The 22805-nt window shown below is 46.8% G+C and overlaps 1 protein-coding gene across 1 annotated transcript in view; it reads left to right on the top strand.

Annotated features, from left to right (window-relative positions):
• plcl5 (phospholipase C like 5) overlaps nucleotides 1–22805 on the top strand; it is a 96701-nt gene that overhangs the window by 29924 nt on the left and 43972 nt on the right. The window contains 13 exon segments of the mRNA XM_067232742.1: nucleotides 398–485; nucleotides 798–920; nucleotides 1463–1551; nucleotides 1713–1834; nucleotides 1837–1904; nucleotides 1906–1920; nucleotides 2553–2647; nucleotides 3085–3227; nucleotides 3451–3606; nucleotides 3721–3772; nucleotides 4275–4382; nucleotides 4558–4677; nucleotides 11668–11989. Coding sequence (XP_067088843.1) covers nucleotides 398–485; nucleotides 798–920; nucleotides 1463–1551; nucleotides 1713–1834; nucleotides 1837–1904; nucleotides 1906–1920; nucleotides 2553–2647; nucleotides 3085–3227; nucleotides 3451–3606; nucleotides 3721–3772; nucleotides 4275–4382; nucleotides 4558–4677; nucleotides 11668–11989 — 1501 coding nt within the window.

Genomic DNA, 22805 nt, shown 5'->3' on the forward strand with positions numbered 1-22805 from the left:
CTTTCATGCCACGTTTTAAATCATCTTTTTTTTTTTCATGGATCATATAAATGGCAGCAAACCTAAATAATGTCTTTCAAGTCGGTCTTTGCTCTAAATACCTATCCTTCCTTTGCATGCCTACCTTGTGTGACTATAGTAAGGATAGGGTATTGTCAGATACCCAAAGAAATCTTAGGACTACCGTTCAGTAAACTATTTCCTAAATGTTCTCAAGGTTAGAAGGCTAGGTATTGAACCTGTATCCTCCAATCATCTCTGTAATTTGTGGCATCGGCCCCCTGCTTTGGTAACAGCAACAAAAGCTCTGAAAGCTATTGTAACGCTCCTCTCCCTCCTCCCTATCCTCTTTCTCCTCCTCCTTTGCCTCCCTCTCTTCTTCCCTTCCCTCTCTCAGTGACAGCAGTGGTGAGATCCTCAACAACAACTGTGTGATGGAGTACCACCAGACCACAGGAACCCTCAGCGCCCACTTCAGGAACATGGTGAGGATGGGTCATCTAGGTAGAGGGCTGGAGGCTGAGGGTTAGGGCTGTTAGTTAAGGTACTGTAACTACCCAGAGAAGCCCTGGAGATTCTGAAAAACACATACATACGGTGGAGTAGGTTGCACAATGCTCACTCCATAGATTTCCCTGGTCCCTTAAGATTCTTCGTGGATAATTTAGGATGTCATCTCTGTGTACCTCGACGCGAATGCGCGAGAGTCGTGCATTTGAGACGAGAGCCCGGCAGCTTCGAGTGAACGGGAAGGCGTGTTTACACTGCGTGAGCCTCTTCTCCCCTCTTTCACTCAGTCTTTGAAGCGGATCAAACGTTCGGACAGGCGAGGGGCGGAGTCGGTGACGGAGGAGAAGTTCACCATTCTGTTTGAATCCCAGTTCAGCGTTGGGGGAAATGAGCTGGTTTTTCAGGTTAAGGTAAGAATGGAGGTGTGGAAACGCAGCCAGAGAAAAAAGAGAGAGAGACCAACAGGATGAATAAGCAGAGCTAAACATAGACTCCAGGAACATAAAGCAGGCAGGTAGATAAACAGAAACTGCAGGTGTCTATTCTGGCTAACGTCTTTCTTATAGTCAGGAGTCAGTGGAGTCTGTTATCATTCAGATAACATGTCCTTAGACAAACACCTCTACACACTGTCTTCATCACACCCACTCACAGATAGTCCAACCCCACCCTCCAATCATAGAACTTCTTACATTTACATTAAGTCGCTCTTATCCAGAACGACTTACAGTAAGTACAGGGACATTCCCCCCGAGGCAAGGCAGCGTCATTTTTGGGGAATGATGGGGAATCGAACCGGCAACCTTCTGATTACTAGCCCGATTCCCTAACCCCTCAGCCACCTGACTCCCTTACTTCTTAATGAGTTTCGAGGCCAAGCAGAACCACTAATGTGTTTTTTCCCTGGGGATGTGTGGTTTAGACCAATGTGTGTTGTTGTTTTTTCTGTTAGACATTATCACTTCCTGTGGTGGTCATAGTCCATGGTAGTCAAGACAACAACGCCACAGCGACCGTGCTTTGGGATAACGCTTTTGCCGAGCCGGTATGTTGATTATTTTCCGAAACATGTTTAATTAAGCTTGTGTACATGTACGTATGTACGTATGGGCTATCTGGCTTTGTTAGCGATGTTTACTCTTTGGTGTGGTGCAATATTGTATCGCTCTATGGGTCCTTAGCTATCCTGAATGTCCCTCCAGGGTCGGGGTGCCCTTCTTAGTGCCTGATAAAGTGATGTGGCCCCAGCTATGTGAGGCCCTCAACATGAAATACAAGGCTGAGGTGCAGAGCACTCGAGGGCTCTCTGAGGAAAACCTGGTCTTCTGGCCCAGAAGGCCTTCAGCAGCTCCAGCATCAACCCTGAAGACTACCGCAACATGACCATGACCTGGGTCCCAGTTTAACAGGGTGAGCCCGGCAACCACTGACCGAGGGATCGGTGGGTAGGGTTGGGTCATGGTTTTTTGATCTGAAAGGTTTTTGGGATCTATAATTTAGATGGATGCAGGCTTGCCACTGTATGCAAGGTTAGCCTGGTTGTTATACTTGCAGGGTCAAAGAGTGATGGTCACCACTGAACATTTAAACCTCCGACAGAGAGCAAGATAGAGAGTGCAAACGACAGAGGAAGAGATTCTTCTTTTTGATAGCGAAGCCCTCAGTTGCTCTTAATGAGCCTGTTTGTTCAGAGAGGCAGCACTAATCCAGCTCGAGGCCTCATTGGCTCCCTTTAACCAACCAACGACGACAGAAAGCACACACACATTCACATCATATTCACCCCAGACCATCCAGTTTCATCAGTGAAAGGCCTTGGATACAGAATCATACAATACAATTTGATGCATCACAATACCCCTCCCCTATACACACACTTAAGGTACACATACACACATACACAAGACCACTCCTGAATACACTGATGTGGGTAGATCCTGGATCCTGATTGTTTGATTGTATGCAGCATGTATACAGTGTAAATTAAGGTTGAGGAAAGGAACATACAGTATAAGAAGTCCTGTAAACCTTCCCCCATACAGGAGAGCTTGCCTAGCAGGAACTTCACATTCTGGCAGTGGTTTGACGGGGTCATGGAGCTAACTAAAAAACATCTCAAGCCCCACTGGAATGATGGGTAAGAAAAAAACTCTTTGTTCAAGTCTTATGTTCTTATTTTTCCCTTTTGAAAATGACATGACTCGTTGTCAGGTTTTAGTCGATAGTGTAGCGGAACTGGAACAGAAAGAGAGTATAATAGAATTTAATAGCCTTTCGTTTTTGTGATTGACAGCTGGGTAGCCGTACGGCTTGTTGGAAGAGTGCACACAATGGTAGAAGTGAATGAGTTTCCTTCCAGTTAATCTCTTTTCCCGTTAATGGCTCAGATCAGGCCGCTTCATCAACTCCAACGACTCTGCCAAAAGGCCCTCTCTAACAAGTACATGTGACTTAACTGTAGCAAGTTGCTCAGACGTACCCGTAGCAACCATAAGTCAGGAGAGCAGAAAAAGAGCAGTCCTGCCGATGTACGAGGACATCTCTTGAACCCCTCTCTCTGGCTCTGGTCCTTAGGGCCATTCTGGGCTTTGTGAACAAGCAGCAGGCCCAGGATATGCTGATGTCCAAACCCAATGGCACCTTCCTGCTGCGCTTCAGTGACTCTGAGATAGGAGGAATCACCATAGCCTGGGTGGCTGAAAACCCTAACAAAGCAGGTACGGACATAATCCCCATTCAGTACCACAATCACATTCGAGTTTTATGCTAGCGTCAGCCTGTAGATTGTGTTTTGTTATGTTTCCCTGGAGAATTCTGGCACAGCACAAAAACAGAAAGAAAATCCATCAGAGACAGTGGTCGTGCACTCAACGTCTCTCTATTTTTCCATCAAAATTAGGTGTGTTTACGCGTGTGTTTCCACTCTCTTCTCCATTCCAGGGGAGAGGATGGTGTGGAATCTCATGCCCTACACAACCAAAGACTTCTCCATTCGTTCTCTGGCTGACCGCATCAGTGACCTCAACCACCTGCTGTTCCTCTACCCCGACAAAGCCAAGGACGACGTCTTCTCCAAATACTACACCCCGCCTCTCTGTATGCATGCCCAGTGCTTCTACAAACAAACTCCAATGAATTGTTTTCCTTCACGTACAGGACTTGTAGTGACACCCAATATCGGTCTCACAAGCCACCTTGTCTCTCTTACAGCAAAAGCAGTTGACGGATACGTCAAACCTCAGATCAAACAAGTGGTACCAGAGTGAGTTCTTGTCTCTCCTCCTGTGTCGATTTCTCACTTTGTCCTTCCTTCCTCTCTCCTCCCTCCCTCCTTTTCTCTCTCTCCCCCCCTCTCTCTCTCCCCCCCCCCCCCCCCCCCCCCCCCTCTCTCTCTCTCTCTCTCTCTCTCTCTCTCTCTCTCTCTCTCTCTCTCTCTCACTGTGGCAACAGTTAAAGTTAATTACCAAACAATGGTTCCTGAATACAGATCAACCATTAGGCATTCTCTATCGGGGCCAATTAGAGTCTTCAAGCGTTCTGCCTGCTCAGCCCTCTCTCTCCTTTCATCACAGTAGTTAAGGTTGTTAGTGAGCCGGCCTCTGTCCCCGCTGTGCTCCTCCTCTCCCTCCTCTGCTCCACTTAGCCACCCAGGGGTGAGGAGCAGGAGAGAGAAGTCGCTGAGGCCGGCTTTGGGAAGGCTCAGAAGGTTTGGTCTGTTTGTCGCTGCTTTGGTAACCGCTGACGACGGTGCTCCTCTGTCCCAGGTTCACCACAGCCAATCCCGACCCAGCTGGAAACCCCACCTACATGGATCACGGGGCCTCTCCCGTTCCTGCTAGTCACCCTCAACACTATGGAATTTACCCACCTATGTAAGGCACTGCATTTTATTGGGAGTGTGTGTGTGTGTGTGTGTGTGCGTGTGTGTGTGTGTGTGTGTGTGTGTGTGTGTCTGAGTGAGTGACAGACACACAGATGATTTGGTGTATAGAAAATGTGTGTTGTCTGCCATTTTGGGTGACTCCTCTTTTCTCCATAATGGACCAGGAGTGACTCCATGCTGGATGCAGAGGGGGATTTTGATCTTGATGACACCATGGATGTGGCGAGGCACGTGGAGGAGTTGCTTAGAAGGCCAATGGAGAGCCAATGGAGTGGCCAACAGTCGTGACCTTCAACCTCCAACCCCTGACCCCTCCAAATGAAAACCCCTTTTGACATTTCTCATAGTTTAATTCCATTAATTTACCATTTTATTTGAAATAGCTATAATGTGAAATGTTCATAATGAATTTTTTGTTTTGTTTGTTGTGTTTTTTTTTTCCTCTCATTTCGTGCAAGCATGCAAGTGCATGTCATTAACTTTTTTTCGTTTGTCTCTGTATGTACTGTATTTGTAAAATTGATTAACTATAATGCAAAGAAAACACCATGTTACAGTATTGTGGGAAAGGAAGAAAAAGAAATATCATAGAAATCATGCATCTATTTTCATTGCTGCATGAAATTGTAACAATTTTGATGAGCAAGCTCAACAACCTGAAGAGAAATGTGTGAACGAAGTCAGTATAATAGTTTTTCCCCAAAAAAATGTGTTCGGTTTTATGCTTTCCTGTTTATCAATGATTACTTTTCAAATTGAACCTGCCGAAGAAAACTTGTAATAGAAGGGTTAGTCCATGTACACTAAACTGCACGCATATTCTCTCTCTTATCACTATTCGCTACACAACCTAACCATTTGTGAGACACGTGTTTAACCTAAATGTGCTCTGGTCAGTACCAGCTTAGACGTATGACACGAACCTCTCCCATTACACACAGGGCTATTTGTGTTCAACTGTTTGCACATGGAAAGGCAAACGCAAACACAAGCATGTAACCAGCGTTGCCAGCCGTTCAACCACCACCCTCCCCACCCCCTTCCTGCCCCTGGACCCCCACCCTCCCCGCCCCCTTCCTGCCCCTGGACCCCCACCCTCCCCGCCCCCTTCCTGCCCCTGGACCCCCACCCTCCCTGACCCCTTCCTACCTGTAAGCCCCCAGCCTCACTGAGCCCTTCCTACCTGTAAGCCCCCAGCCTCACTGACCCCTTCCTACCTGTAAGCCCCCAGCCTCACTGACCCCTTCCTACCCGTGGACCCCCATCCCTGTTGGTACCCCACCGGTTCATGTTTGTACTAGCAATGCTACCTCTTCTAACTACTGTATCTGGTGTTTCAAGCACAACAGCAATGCACTCAGTGTCAACGTCAAACGTTGTGCTTTATTGTGGAAAGCCTTTGCCGTTCATCTCTTGGTATTGTCCCTGTAGGGAGTCTTGGTGTTTGTACGTGTAACAAGCTCTCAGAGGCCTTCGCTAAAAGACTGAGGGGAACCTGCTCCTAGATCAGTGTGCTCAGTCAGTGCTTGGTCCCTGTTGTGATGCTGTGGTTCTTTAAAACAATTCTATGCAGATGCAGGTATGTCCATGGGTTGTGCTGTTCCTGTCTGGTTATCTGTCTGCTTGTGTCTTGAACTGCCTCTAATTGGTCACTGTTACTAAACCTGCATGTGCACGTCTGTGTCTATGTTTATAACAGCATGAGGCATAAGCTGACATCTTTGGACAGATAGGTAAGATGTGAAGAATATAAACAGACTCCATTGTCCTGAGGCTTAATGCGTCCAACAAAGAGAAGAAAAGCTATGGATCCACGTATGACAATGTTGCTTTGAATCTGTGTTTGTTCTTTGTATTGTGTGTACACACAGGGTAACTGAGCATGTTCTGTTCAACCCAAGTGTAACCCCGCCCTTGTAGCCCCCACCCACGCAGGTGACTCTCTCTCTCACACACACACACACACAAACACACACACCCAAACAGACATTGAGCCATTGGACAACTTTCCACCACATCAACAGCTCCTCCCAGCACCTCCCCTCACAAGTTTTGCCCTCTCAGGAACAAATCACTATTCTTAATGTACATCGAGGTAACAAAAGACAAATAGAGAATGGTCTATCTATATAGTACAGCATATATCAATTTATTTTCTCTACCATAATTCTATTTTAGTATGGTGTTTTTCAGCGGCACGCTCCTCTTGAATGTATGCATGCATTACCTCAGAGGATATACCGAATGGATGCCATTTTGCTCATCCCAAGTACCTGTGAAAGCCATACTGCAAACGAAGAATCTGAAGACATTTTCTAATGTGCTTCGTGTTTGTCCAAGAGAATTTATTTAAAGCATTCGTTACGTTTCTATTTAGTCAGCAACCAATTTTCTTTATATTTCTTGATTGCTGATGTTGAGCTACATGGAGACATTTCTTGTGATATATTTTTTAACATTATTCACATAATTTCAAACTTGGATCTTTGTTTTATAGTGGTCTATGTACTTGCTATAGATGGCGGTGTGTTATGTTCAGTGTATGGTCAGTGTATGTTTGTGGTTTGGTTTTAGCACTTAGAAGAGAAAGAACTGTTGAAATGGAAATAAAGTTTTATTAATAATTTGAACCATACCATAAAAGTGAAAAACTATTGAAATACATGTTATGGTTTGCTCACTCTTCATCATGCATCTGTGTTCCAAGTAAAGAGCACCCAAAATACCCACATTTCACATAAGTGGCTTGGTGAATCATGGCCATCTCTTCTGTAAGGCGAGGAGAATGTTTTGTAATCTGCTGTCCCTGAAGCAAATCCGTGACCTGTGGGTTCCCCTCTGGCATAAAACACATGCTCTGTTATTTTCAGGTCAAGGAACTGGTTTTAAGAAAAAATATGAATGCTTCAAGTACACACACTTAGTTAGGCACAGCCATGGTATTTGTACATGGTTGTACATTTACATCAAAGACCATGTTATTATGTTAACTCTTTCCTGTCCTTGTGCCTGAGGGGTTTGTTACACTTTAGTCCAAATTCTCAAGCAACCAACTCAGGTCTGCCCCCTAGTGGCTCTCAACCTGTATGTCAGACATAAAAATATTGTTGTCTTCCGTGATGAAGTGATAATAGAATGCAATTAACCCATGAATGCATTGAAATCAGCTTAGATTTGGTCCCTGTTTCTTTCAAAGCTGTTATGTCTGTCAATCACAATCAATAGTTTTGATAAACATATGAACAACATTTACCCTTCAAACATAACTAATTACTGCTGCTAATTAAAAAGGCCACAAAGTCACATTTACGCTATTCTTGTTTTTGTTTTTTCAAAGATTGGTCACTTCTTTGGGTCAGTGTTAGACTGTTGCCAGGATACAAAACTGTTCATGGTTGCCTAGATACTGTTCATTGGTCTGATAGAGGTTTGCACGGGTAGACATTTTTTTAAATACATTTTAATGCAACATGAAAGAAAGAATAAGGCATTTATAGAATCACAAAGTAAAACGTCACTTAGCACTCAACAGCTTTGTAAAATAAAAAAAATACATACAATGCAAAAGCATACCACGAAACGCATTTGTATAGATTAGCAAGCATGTTATCTTCCATTAGACTGTCTTACATGGTGACAATCTTTTGAGGAAGTTGGCGCTCTCAGCCTGTGTCCTAGCAACCTGTGGTGTACAACACACTCGGAGAGGTACTGGGGTGTACAGGAAGTGTCTTTCTAAAGCTCCCTAAACACTACATTTCTATCATACTCGTAGGGTTAATGTATGGTTTTGGTAGACTATTTGAAACAAATAATAGTATATAAGAATTGTGTACACGATTTGTAATTGGTAGGCAATGCTTTAAAATGTTAGGTACTGTTGTGTCATGAGATGACACACAACCAACTGCAATGTCTACTTGTGACAACTAGATGTCAGACCTTAACAAGATAATATTTTTAGGAATCGCATTTGACGTACAGTGAGTGTGAATGAATAGATGAATAAACTACAAGAAGCCTGCCAGTCAGACAGTAGGATAATTAGCAATTATTGTAACTCAATGGAAAGCATAGTGATCTGAGAGTCTGAAGATGGCATTTTCTCACAGAATGAACTTGCCCAGATCCTCACCATGTGTATCGTGCCCCACATGAGGCCATCCTGTGAACAGTAAAGCAAAAAGTCAGGTCATAGGTCAGATGGCTGAGCGGTTAGGGAGTCGGGCTATTAATCAGAAGGTTGCCGGTTCGATTCCTGGCTGTGCAAAAATGACGTTGTGTCCTTGGGCAAGACATAAAGCAAAGGGCGTGACATCTAACACACAGCAGTACTGTTTCAGATGGGTGCAGAGTTTCTGAGTTTTTCAGGGTAGTTACACGATCATTTGCATTTCGCTTCTCGGTGACGGGGACTTCTGAGAATGACAACCCATTGGAAAGGTGACCAGGGTGGTTTCTGTTCCCTCTTTAGGGTCATGTGAGTGAGATGCAGGAAGTGCGTCGTGTTGGATGAGAGCGCCTTCAGAATACCATGCTGTGAAGAGTGGGAGGGGAGTTCTCTCCACACTTCCCCTAAACAAGCCTCATCACAAGAACACTCTGTCAGACACATGGAAACAGGGGCGGTTCTAAACGGGGGCCCTGGCCCCCCCTGAGCTGACTGAATAAAACATTTTAAAAAAATCTTAATTTTCTTTTTTTTGTACATGTTTTTCTTCTTCTAGTAGTCATCATGAAATGAGGAAGGGACATTGCAGCCTTTTTTGCCCCAGTAAATAAAAAAGTTAGAGAAACATATCAAAGTATTGAGAGAGCTGAGGAGATGGAAGAGGGAGAAGCCAGAGCCGTTTGTATGATTTTAATGTAAAGCAAAATTAAAGTATTTAATGATTAAATATCATTTGTTTCCATTTTTTTATGTGCCCCTCTGATAAAACACTGACCCCCCCCCCCTTGGCCCCCCCAGTAAAATGTGTCTAGAACCGCCACTGCATGGAAACCACAAAACCATACAGGAGGACTGTTTCCAAATGTTTACACGAGAACGATGGCCTATGTCGAGCCGTTTTTGGAACGCCGTTCTAATCGACTCCATCGTGAATCGAAACATCACCCACACACTTCCACCATGTAAAGCGTCACATGAACAACAGCATGGGTGTGTGGACTGAGGAGGACCCTTCCTGACACTTTCGGAGGTCATGTGATCATGACGCTCTGACCCCCCCGCTGATCTGGATGAGTGACCTCTGCAGCCTCTTAATGAAATGACTTGGTATTAAAAAAAAACCTAGATCTTTCTCTTCTTGGGGTCATGGGATCATGGGTTTTGATGAAGAAAAAAATCTTCCTTCAATTCTTCCTTCAATATAATTCCCCCTGGAGGGGTAAACTCCAGCCTGGCAGGGGAGGGGGGAGGAGGGGGGGAGGTGGAGGAGGGTTAGGAAGTCACTGATGGCCACCCTCCTATCTGCCTGTGGGGCCACACAGGGGGAGTGAACAGGAGAGACGAACACTGGCGCACATCCTGTCACAGGAAGCAACAACCAACCTCAATGGAAAACAAAGGGTGCGCATCGCTGTGAAAGGAGCACAGAAACCGAGTCGAAAAAACGCTGAGGCTGCTTTTCCCTTTCAATTCTGCCTTTCTCTTTCATGCTCTCACTCTGCTTTTCAGGTCTCTCTTTGTCCCCTGCCATCTCTCATTGACATTTCTGTCTCCTGTGAGGGGTTCAATCCTCCCTGTCTCCTCGTCTGTGATGTCTTTGTGCAGAACAGCGCTGCGCTGCATATTTGTGGGGACACTGAAGAGAGGCGTCTTGAACTGGGTTCCCTGTGTTGCATCATGGGGACTTAGACGAGCTCCTATAGTGAGTCTCAGGACGGCTCCTCTGTGTGGTGCCGGCCTGTATTTGAGTTGGAGGCCGTGGCGTCAAAGGTTTTTAACATTAAAGTCAGGCAGCAGGGCTAGAAGGCACGGAGGCTTTAAAAGCAGAACTTTAGCTAAATTATTTCTGAAGATGCATAATATATGACCTGAAGAGTGAGAGAGAGAGAGAGAGGAGCGAGGGAGGGAAAAACCGACAGAGAGACAGACAGACAGAGAGACAGACAGACAGACGCGGAGAGACGGCTGGTCAGAGACCAAGAAAGAAAAAGAAAGGAGGAGAGAAATAGAGAGCTAGAGCGAGAGACAGAGGGAAAGACAGACGTATAGGGAGAATTAGAGCAAAGAGTCTGCGTCTGTCTAAACCCAGACTGTGAGGGCCCCACTCACACACACATTTGACTTACTTCTTAGTCTGATCAAGTTTACTCTTTGTAGTCTGAATAAATCCATAGTGTGTGTGTGTGTGTGTGTGTGCGTGTGTGTGTCCATGTTTTCTGGGGCTCAAGCACGGGTACTGTAGTAATACTCAGGAGCCACTCACTCACTCGGCTTCTTTCTGGGAGCCTCACTCAGCGGGTTACTACCGTTTCCACCAGAGGGCACACACGTGGGGCTTGTCTCTGCCAGACTGCCTAAAAAAAATCAGTTTACAACATGATATGATGATGACAATAGGCTACACGTTTACGGCATAATTTCATCCTAAATTTGAAATCATAAAATCCATTTGGCCTCTGTCTCTCTGTCTCTCTTTCTGTGTGTGCGTGTGTGTGTGTGTGTTTGTGCACGCGCGTGAAAACAATTTCAATGCGCGCGCACAGCCTATTTGTGTATGTGGAAGGGTGAGCGGCCGACAGTCACACACCAGAGCAATTGTAAATAGCTGCATCCCGCGGATGCACGTGGGGAACAAGCTCTGTTGTTCTGAATTGTCTTCAGCAAATAGGAAAAGTAGACGGACCGGGCAACGCGCACCGATTAATCTCCACAATGCATAGCAAACCAACGCACAGCCTCGGCGCAGATACAAAACCATTTGAGAACGAAATGAGTGTAGGCAAATAGAAGCCCTATTGGCGCATTGTGTATTAGCCTTCAGACGCGGTGTCTTTCAAAACGCAGGCAGCAAGCTAATCACACCGGATCACATACGGCGTACCATCTGCTCATATCACGATCGAGCGACAAGAAAGAGTTTGATCAAGCTGACTGTTTTGGCTGTCCAGACCCTCCAGGTACGGTGGACTACTCTTCGACGGTGGACTGATGACCCTACTGGTATTAGGCATGTCCACAAGCGAGTAGGCGAAACTCTCAAATGTGTCCTCTAATTTGAGACAATGGCTCATTGCGTTTTGTTGAATGTCTTGCTGTAACATCCGCGGATGATGGCAGGGGTACACGCATCTGAAACTGTGTCGGGACATTTTTTAGATCCTACCATTACCGCCTTGCCGGCACAGGGCGCGACAAATATAACGGGTCTGAACAATGAGGCCGCCGTGCTGCCTCCAACTGGCACCCGGGCGTACCTGGACGTTTCAGCGGCTGCTTTGGCTGCTTCGCACCCATTGTATGGGGCCGAAGGAGTTTACACCAACGGAAGGTACAGAGAGCACAGTAGTCCAAGAATCGGCAGTGGCAGCCGCGATAATTCAGCCGAGCGGAGTCACGGTGGAAGCACACCTTGTGGCATTATGAAGGTTGGTTTCTTGTCCTTTAAGCTGCTGTTCTCGTGTGTGTAAATGCTTGAAGGTGCCATCCTTGAGCCTTATTAGCCAGTAATAACCCCAAAAGAACAGTCTTTGGCTGACACGAACAATCAATCCATATAGCATCTTGATGTAAAGGACATTTCACAATCAATCACAGCTTTTACACACACAACCACAAACAGCAATGGATGACTAAATGCTCAGCGTGTGACACCTTAAGGTCCACACATACTCTTTCAAAAGCTGCTAAAAGGTTCCCAGAACTGCTGTCCTGCAAGTGAGGGACAACATGGCACGTTTTGGATTGCCTGAAGAACATGTCTTTCCATGCATGTTCCTGTCATTGGGTCTTCAAATTGTTTTAGTTAGAATAGCACATGGAACCTTTTTCAAAAGTCCTCACAAACATCTCTATTGAAAGTATCTTAGTGGTGAATTAAAGAAAAGGGTTGACATTGAGGAGATATTGAGGAGAACTGTTCAGCCAGTGATGCCTGGCTGTGTATATCCCCCTGCTGCTGAAGGCTGCTTTCAGCAGGATGTCAAGCCGCATCAGGAGGCCCTTCATGGAGCTTCAAGCAGCGGAGGAAGGCCCAGTGGAGAGTGGCGTTTTATCGTGTGGCACCCAGTTTGCTTAGCAACTGCCACTGAAACGTGGTGTAATTCTATCTATTTCCTGCATTACTGAATTCCATGAGGATGTGTGGGCGAATACACACGCCACCAGTTCTCCACTTAGATGTGGGAGTCAGGTGGCTGAGCGGTGAGGGAGTCGGGCTAGTAATCTGAAGGTTGCCAGTTCGATTCCCAGCTGTGCCAAATGACGTTGTGTCCTTGGGCAAGGCACTTCACCCTACTTGCTTCGGGGGGAATGTCCCTGTACTTGCTGTAAGTCGCTCTGGATAAGACACTGAGGTGTTGGGGAATCCTTAGAAGAGAGACAAGTCCCCTCTGTTGCAGCTTCTCATCCCCAGGGTCCTCTATGCTGTTGGTTGAATAACAAAGCGGTGCTTCTAGTAAATCTCATGGGGTGTCATTTTTAAGGCTATAACTGCTGCAATTCACTGTTTGTTCATAAGAGAAACATGACAGGAATGCAAAGTTGATCGTGTTGGAAAGAGCCTGATGTTGACTCAGAAGGACTAGTCAGATGGCAGCTAATTGTCCGTATGAAGAATGATATTAATGTTCCGGAAAGTTCAGCTTTGATTTTGGGGGTCAACCACTTGAATGCCGGAGCGTGAAATGCCAGTTGACAATTCATTTGAGGTTACGTGAGTGTGACTCTCACAGAGTTGCGTGTGATAACCCAATTAGATAACCCCCATGCCCTTTTTGAACACAGCATTGACATCTTCTAGCCTCTCTATTTTTCTAGAGCCATGTTCTATTTCTAACCATGCCTATGTGTTCCTAACATTTTGTAGCTCGGACATTTGGATTCTGAACATCCCTAACTCCTCGCGCATGCTCAGGGTAAAACTAGCATCACTGATGTTTTCATCTGTGGTTTTGAGATACATTCAGTCATTTTTTTGTCATTTAGCAGACGCTCTTATCCAGAGCGCTAAGATACGCTTACCATGTGCTTCTCGCTCTCTCTAGTATGCTCTTATTAAAGCTACACACTACATTGGTAAAGTAGTGATTTTTGAGTGGTTCTTAATACAAGAATGTCGCTCATTCATTTAATTTGAATGGAGCGTACACAACATGGTGAGCTCGGCGAGAAGACATGATGGAAATCTGGGTCAGATAGCCTGTACTGGTTCATTTCTGGTTCTATAGCTTAAACACTCACATATTTGCACATACCGTGTAAAACAAAACAGGCGCAGGGGGAAGGTTGGCTAAGGAGCAATTATAGAGCTGTACTCATTAACTCATTTACTGGGTTTTGTGTAGGCGTAGTCTTGTGAGATGTGATGTCAGTGATGCAGCGAGACTGTTTCCATCTCACCAAGCAGACCCTGTCTCCTTCTACCACTCCACCACTCCACCACCATCCCACCATCCCACCGAGGTGACAGCCTCATAGCAGGGAGTCTCTAAAGTGGCCAGGGGGTGCTATGCATTGCAGCTGGGTTATGTAAGCCTGGCTGGAGACAGCTACAGGCTCCATACTGCCTGCCAGAGGGGAAATACACTGACAGCCAGCAACAACAAAAAAATACAGGACTTATTTCTTCCAAACTTATGTTGTAAGTATTTCTCTACGCTTTCACAGCGTAGAGAAATATTTATCTACGTTCCTCCCTCTGTCTTGCTATCTCGTTTGTTTGCCTCTTGCACAGAGTGTCCTTGCCCTCTAGAGCAAATGCAAGGCAAGTATTTATTTATTTCCTTTCAAATGAACATTGTGACATGACAAATGCAATTATGGGGAGATCGGAAAGGGATGCCCTATGATTTCCCCAGCCCCCTCACCCTTCACCTCAGTGGCAGGATCACAGTTCATCCTGTCATTCATTAACTCCTCTGACCTCTTCCCTCTAAAACGGACCCAGTATGTTCCACCTCATTTGAACTGTCGTTAGAGATTTCATTTGGTTGCGGGTTAGTTAGTAGCCTTTAGATACTCCCCGCCCCCCTGCCAGTTGGTTTTTCTAACATGAATAAGATAGATTGAGGGAGTTTTCTGTTACTGTTTGCGAGAGGGTATTGTATAGGAAGAAACATCCTATTCCTATTAAAGAATATTGCGACTTATGTTTTTGTGCAGTAGAAGGGGTTCTGTCCAGAGGTCGTTTACTTTCTTATTTGTATCTAGGTCACATCTAAATCTAGGAAGGCTTGCGTTCAAGGGAAAATATCATTATGCTAGGTTATGTTTTTCAGGACCCGAAAACTCAATTGAAACTGAAACGGTAATTTGAGTAGTGATTTCGAAAGCCTGTGTCTCAAAACATCCTCTGGCTAAGCTGACGTAGCCATCCGAAATATACTGTGTCATTTTCACAGCTCATATCTCTGTTCATAATAATGGAGTTTCAATCCCCCATGGACACTTCAGTAACACATCCCTCCTCCTTCCAGCCCAACCCACCTATTGCCCTACAGCCCCTGCTAGGGGGTAGAAATGCCCCCTACCATCTCCAGTACACGACACCCTTACACTTTACCCAATTGTCTCGGAGATGATGGTCAGATATGTTGATTCTGACTCCTCCTCTGTTGCCTGGGGCCACGGTGGAATTATTCCTCAAATGTAAGGAAGGCTGGGATCCCACGCTGGGATTTGACTCATCCCCCATCTAGTACAGGTTTATTTGAGGACAATTCTGATCACATCTGTGATGCAGACACAGCAGATTTCTAGTCAAATGAATGGTCTCAACTGGGTAAGGGAGGGGGGGGGACTTAGAACTTAGACTTAGTGACTGAGGAGGAATTATTATGGTGGTTGATTTTATGAAACTGACTGTACAGCTTCCGGCAGGGCACGTTGCCTGTGAATAGGAAGGGGCGTTTAGGAGGAGAGAGGACGAGATGGAGAACAGGAAAATAAACAGTGATGGCTGTGGGTATTGACACGAAGCTGCTTGGAGCCTCGCGGCTGTTTTGCTCTAAGCCGCCATCTGAGATACAGACTTTACTTGGGAGACGTAGTTGCCAGCTAAAATGATGAGGTCACACACAGAAACCAGTGGCTCTCATCTTAGACAGTACTGTCTCACTGGGCCATACAGGCACCCAGGCACACGCATATTTGTTATATAGACTTTCGAAAGCATCTTTCAAAGTCTTTGAATGCAGATACTTCAGGGCCCTGCTATCAAAGAACCTTTTCTAGGTTTGTATTCCCCTCAGGCTGTGTGTGTGTGGGCAGGAGGTCCGCGGAGCAGAACCCGTCCTACAGTGTCGAGGCAGGTCGAGAAGGCCCCACGCTCGTGTTACACGAGGGCCTCTCCTGACTCCTAATCCTCCACTTCTCTCTGTTTCCTCTCAGGATAATGACTTATACTAAGCAAACAGGAACCTCAATCAGCCAGGTGTGAAATTGGGCCCCGGATAAAGACAGACTTTTCAACTGAGGAGAATTCATTTAATTGGACACTGTGTGTGTGTATATGTGGGGTGGGTTGGGTGGGGGGGGGGGGTAGATCGCTACTTTTGATGCTCCGTAGAAGGTACCAGATGATGCTGTTGGACCTTGGGTCAGTCTACCTAAGGAACATCTCTCTCTGCTCTGTGGCTCTGAAGAGGTGGTCCAACAGAGGGAATGCTGAAACAGAGCTCCACGCTGCTTCCTTCAGAGTCATTCACAGGCCAATCTCCCAACACTGAGGTTAATTGCTACTCCTGTGCCATTTAGGCTTGCTTAAGACGGATGAGTAATATTCAGATGAGCCTGTCTGTGCATTCCCTGGGGTCGTCCGGGTTACGAAGGGGATGGCTTGATAGGATCGTGTGACACAGTCTGTGTTAACAGCACGGCCGGTAAATGGTCTGACCGTTCTGTGCATGTCTGGATATCGCCCGGAAAGCGACATAAAAAGCGATATATAAATAAGCCTCCCCCATTCCATCTATCCGTCTGGAAGGGGGAACCGAGAGACGGCTGCACACAGTTCCAGACACGGGAGGCTTTACTTCCCGTCTGTAGCCCTCCGCCCCTCCCTCTCTTCCCTTGTCTGGGGCCTTGAGTTTCAAATCCTCCACTAAGCTGTCATGGGGAAGTCTGAGGGCAGGTTGGAGGTAATCCGACTGACGGGCCCGGGACAATAAGAAGGCACTGACTCCAGGTTGCTCCAGGTTGCTCCAGGCTTTCATTCACCTCAGCCTAATTGAAAGGAGCAGAAATGGCAGCGGGAGATAGGTCCAGGGGAGTCTCCTGAACAGCTCGTCTGTTTGACCTGGTGGCTGTAGATGTTTGCATGTCCACAGACATGCTGTTCTCTCTCGTCTGACCCCGCCCACTGCTGCCCTGTCCCTCTGCTGGACCCAGTCCTTTACCGGAACCTTCTCTGCTGTATCACAAGAAACGTAAGAGAAGAAGTGGGAGTCAGGTGGCTGAGCGGTGAGGGAATCGGGCTAGTAATCCGAAGGTTGCCAGTTCGGTTCCCGGTCATGCCAACTGATGTTGTGTCCTTGGGCAAGGCACTTCACCCTACTTGCCTCGGGGAGAATGTCCCTGTACTTACTGTAAGTCGCTCTGGATAAGAGCGTCTGCTAAATGACTAAATGACTAAATGTAAGAAAGGGGGGAGATTGATTGGAAGGAGAGGAGTGGGGATTAAGCTGACATAGGAAGTGATGTCATCAACAGCTTGTAGATGCTGGTTGAGTCACATGAATTTTGTCATCAACTGGAGTGCTGTGGCAGCTAGCCACTCAAATACAGTAGAAGGAAATGAACCCTGGTGAACCTTGTATGAAAGACTCCGTAGTACTAGTCAGATGGAAGCTAATTCTCCGTATGAAGAATTACATACATTTTCAGGAAAGTTCAGCTTTGATTTTAGGGGTCAACTACTTGAATGCCAGGCGTGAAATGCCAGTAGCCAAATAGTAATAAATTAACCCTGGTGAACTCATGAAAGACACAAATTTATTCTGAAATGAGAATTGAGCAGATTTGTTCTTTTATGCTAGTAAAATGAGCAAAATCTGATCTAATAAAAAAAACATTGTTCAACTATAACGTTGGAAGTTATGTTAGGGACATTCTCAAGGTGTAGTTTGTGCTCAGCAAACGAGGATTGAGGATTGTGTGTGTGCATGCGTGTGTGTGTGTGTGTGTTATTGAGAGCAGGGGCACACTGAGTTGTTCTCCAAGAACAGGGCCACCCAGACCACAGTCACCATGACAGCGAGTCACGACACAGCCAATGACAAGCTGGTTAAACGTCACAGATATGTAAAACTATCATTTTATTGGCTGTTGACGTAGCTCCCTGCTATCCAGCTCCTGTGTGACTCCTCATCTATTTCCTGTTTTCTTCTTCTACACGTTTGGTCTTTCTGCTCAGGCCCTGCCTCTAATCCACCCTTGTGCCAACACTCTTCCCCCGTCCTATTTATAGGCCTCGGGGTTGCCTGCACCGGAACACTGATCAACCTTAGAGATAAAAGACTCCAGTCAGTTGTTATGAATTAAAGCCAGCATCAGTGGGCGGATGCTATTTAAGGATCTCGCAGTCCGTAGGTGACTTCTCCTCCAAGTGTAGCCTTCCACGCTGTGTTCGGGGGGGGGGGGGGGGGAACGGTGTTATCTGGAGTCGGACACTATCGTCGGGGGTGACTGGCGTGGGTGCTGGATGAGTGGAGGGTAGAAGAGAGGGTTTCATACTCTGTCTTGGTGAGAAGGAGCCCTCTGAGGGGCCAGATGGAGGGGGCCCACTGTCTACTCCACTGGTTAACCATGGTGGTAGAGGAGGGCCAGATGGTGCCGCCGCTTCCGCTGGCACAGATGGCGTACCATGAGAAGAGAAGGCTCTGGAGCTGGGTGGAACTGTATGTGTGCGTGTGTACAGTACATGTGTGTGTGTGTGTACAGTACATGTGTGTGTGTGTGTGTACAGTAGAGTATGTGTGTGTGTACAGTACGTGTGTGTGAGCATGCTACTCGGAGTGTTAATGCCGTTTCGTTTGTTCTTACTGCATGTTGCCTCAGCCGTTTGGTCATTCGAATGTGTTCGCCAATTCAGATAAGTGGGAAAGCGTCTATTAGTTGACAGTTCTCCTTCGCGTTGGACATGTAAGGTATGGTAATTCTGTTGACCTAATTGATGTCCAAATCCCCTGAATATTAAACCCAGAAGAGGTGAGACCTAATTGATGTCCAAATCCCCTGAATATTAAACCCAGAAGAGGTGAGCTTGTCACAGCTGGTCAGTCAGAGGAGAGCTGCAGCAGCAGTTGTTCATTGTAGTCATGTCTTAGCTTCTGCTCCTGCCCCTCAGTGCTACAGTGCGAGCACAGACACGCACTGGTGCTCAAGCATTCCAGGGATGCTCTGAACACACACGCACAGTCGCACACACTTGCATTTCCACCGACACACACACACACAGAGTCACAGACTCACACCTGCAGAAACACACACCCTCACATTATGCACACACTCACATTACACACACGCACACTAGTGGACATCATTAAGCAGTAAGCAGATATAGTATGTTTCCCCTTAAACAGTATATATATAATCAGCACGTTGTCCTCAAGGGCTTTCACATTTCATCGTAAATCATGTTAATGCATTCCTGGGGTGTTGCATGTGCGTGTTCCTCTGCAGTGTTTGTGTTTCTACAGCGACATGAAAGAAGCCATGACTCGGTAGCACAGGGAAGATAGGGTTCATAGGACGGGGTCAGCGTCGAGAGGTCTTACGCTCCCCTCAGCTATTAATCAACTGGAGCTTGTCTGCTATCCCTCAAACACTGGAAACACTGTTATGGGACTGGCTGTAATGTACCTGTCTGGCTGTGTGGGAGAGGGTTGAAGGTGTATTATACTGTGTGTGTGTGTGTGTGTGGGGGTGGGGGGGGGCAGTATGTGTGTGTCTCAGTGTATCCCATGTCTCAGAGAGAGAGAGAGAGACAGACAGAGAGAGAGAGAGCAGTGTTTGCAGTGTGTCATGTGATATAGCACGGTAAGTAGATGCACATAGCAGAGAGCAGGCAAGCGGAAGGACAGAAGGAGAGGAAAGGAGATCATTCCTAATCATCACCGGGATTATTATTGCACTCTGTTGTTTGACTTTCCTTGCTGAGGGAAGGTCATGTGGGCTGCATGACTTGCACTACCTGGACGGGCAGGCCTGTGCTGTTATCTCTGAAGGTGCGATCCTGCTTCAGAACAACACAGACAGTCTGGGACAGAGGCACCCTAATCATTGTAAGCTCTTTTCTAGATGGAATCAGAGGTGTAAAGGTGTGCTCACTGGACCGTGTGTGTCTCTGAGGACGGGCAGCATCCAATTTGATCCCGGTGTGTGTACGTGTGTGTGTCTGTGTGTGTGTGTGTTAAAGTTTAATGCACAGTCATGGAATTGAGGCCTGTGTTCCTTAAGTAGATTTGATTAGGTGTTGGGATGAAGGGAACTGGTCAGTGTGTGTGTGTGTGTGTGTGTGTGTGTGTGTTAGTATGCGTGTCACAGAGTGGGTGCGTGCTTGTGTGTGGTTCCAGTGTTAGGGTTCCTGTGCAGTGGCTAAGCCTAGGGACTGGCCTTTGACTATTACCCATGCTGGGCCAGCAGGAAGTGTAAAACATAGATCAATGACTGGAACAAGATTGCTCTTCTGAGTGCTAGAACACAGAGAGTGTGAAAGAGAGATCGAGAGACACCGAGAAAGAGGGCTGGAGTACGAGGGGGAAAGAGCCTGAGTGAAGGAGAAAATAGTTTCAGAAAAGAAGATTGTGTGGTCTGCATCTAAGCCATTAACACCTCTGTTAGTGTTAGTCAAAACAGCCAGAGAGGTCCCCCAGTACCCCACAGCAGTCAGACTGTCCCCAAGAAACCCCACCTAGGGACTGTTCCCCCAGCAACCACAGCCAGAGACTGTTCCCCCAGCAACCACAGCCAGAGACTGTTCCCCCAGCAACCACAGCCAGAGACTGTTCCCCCAGCAACCCCTACATCAGATAGCCTCTGTACAGGCCACCCTGGTGGGGCCTCTACCCTGTTTTTCAGATGGCCCTGTTCTGGTCAAGTACATTTACATTACATTTAGTCATTTAGCAGACGCTCTTATCCAGAGCGACTTACAGTAAGTACAGGGACATTCCCCCCGAGGCAAGTAGGGTGAAGTCCCTTGCCCAAGGACACAACGTCATTTTGCACGGCCGGGAATCGAACCAGCAACCTTCGGATTACTTCGGATTACTAGCCCAATTCCCTAACCGCTCAGCCACCTGACTCCCCTGACTCACAGTGTAAATCCTGCCACATGTATTGATGTTTCCAGCCACCCTCTTTCAGACGCTGAAAATGCTGTTACGTAAGACCCTGATTTGTCTGAACCCAATCTGTGAACTCTCTTTAGAAAACCTCAACTGACTGCCTCTGTACAATGTTCTGTTGACAGGACATGTTCATCCAGTTTCAAAGTCCTGAAATAAAAGTGTTATAAATGGCTTGTGTTGGAGTCAGGGCTGGAGTGTGGGGCTGACATTGTGAGGTCAACAGTCAAACGGGCCGTTCAAGTTTGTGTAGGCTGTAGACTGGGTGTGTGTCTGTGTGTGATAAAGATAGAGGGAGAGAGAGGGAGGGAGAGGCAGAGAGAGGCAGAGAGAGAGGCAGAGAGAGAGGGAGGGAGAGGCAGAGAGAGGCAGAGAGAGAGGGAGAGGGAGAGGGAGGGAGGAGATGTATGTCTGCAGTAAGTGTCTTAAGAGGAAGGTCTCAAGATATGAGAGGACCCTAGCAAGGGAGCAGTGGAGCAGTGGACAAGTGAGGAAAAGGAGGGCAGGGGATGAGAAGGGTAAGGGAGGAGAGGGAAAGGAAGATGAGACGTATGGGTATTAATCACATCTCTGCTCATGTTTGACAGGCAGGATAGAGAGATAGAGGGAGAGAGCGTGGAGGATCATGGGATACCGTGGGTGTTCTGGGTTTGTGTGTTGATGTTTGCGTTTAGAATTCCGTTTCCACGCCAAGATCCACTTCCTCCTGTCTTTTTTGTTTTTCTCCATTTACGAAGCCACCCGCTTCCTCTCCCTCCCCTGTTAGCAGGGTTCCACTGTGTTTGCCTAACCAATTAAAACCTCCGGCGCTCTTTATTGACTGGCTGTTCCCTAGCCAGAGCAGTGGTCTGTGTTCATCACCAACAGATCAGCATGAAGGAGCCACACAATCAAGCCCACTGGTTGAGGTGACCTGGGAGGCTTATGTAACTGCTGCTGTGGGTGTTTGTGATTGTGATTGGGCCGGTTAGTGGCACTCGAGAGCCCATTCGCTGGGGGGGGCGCTCTGCCTATTTCTCCCTCTTTCCAGTACGAGAGCGCCTGCTGCATCTCTCCCCTAATCCCAGGGGTCAATAGGGGGGCTGCTGAAATTACCGCAATTATGCCAAAGCAAGTGACTAATTGAGAGCTTGGTTGTTCACAGAGTAGCAGCACCGGAACAAAACAACCGAGAGAGAACACTGGCCAAGATCCATTCTAGAGATAGAAAATAAAAGAGGGAGAGAGGGGAGGGGGAGAGAGGGGGAAGGGTGAGAGAGAGAGAAGGGTGAGAGAGAGAGAGAGAGAGAGAGAGAGAGGGGGGGGGGCGAGAGGGTGAGAGAGAGAAAAGGATTGAGTACACACTTCATATATATTGTCTAGTTTGTGTGTGTGTGTGTGCGTGTGCGTGTGCGTGTGTGAGAGAGCCAGAGCAGAACAGCAGCACAAACAGGGTTTATCAGAAAATGTCCTTGGCCAACCATTGTAGCTGCCTGGATGCTTACTGTACATCCTCTGTATGTTCCAGGTAGTTGGTATTCACTCTGTACATCAGCAATCTCACACTTTGATTGACTGAATTCCCTTATATGGTTTTCAGAAAGCCAGAGAAGGTCCCAGGGATTACGTGTGTGTGGGAATACTAGGGGTCAGGCCCGTAACGGAAACACATGAGGCCCCCCCACAGAATAAAATATACTTTCCTACTTCCTATCAACTCTGGAAACACAGACAAGATATTAAGACATTCCATGTAATTCAAATTGGATAAAAAAAAAAAAAAAAAACATCCCTGCGAGGCCCCCCCGCGGTGCGGGGGCTGCGGGGGTATTCTTTACGGGCCTGCTAGGGGTGTAACGCCACACAGAAATCAAGGTTCGGTATGGGGCTTACGGATCGATACGGAAGTTCAGTACAA

The sequence above is a fragment of the Osmerus mordax genome, chromosome 3, assembly GCF_038355195.1.
Source record: "Osmerus mordax isolate fOsmMor3 chromosome 3, fOsmMor3.pri, whole genome shotgun sequence".
Taxonomy (NCBI): domain Eukaryota; kingdom Metazoa; phylum Chordata; class Actinopteri; order Osmeriformes; family Osmeridae; genus Osmerus; species Osmerus mordax.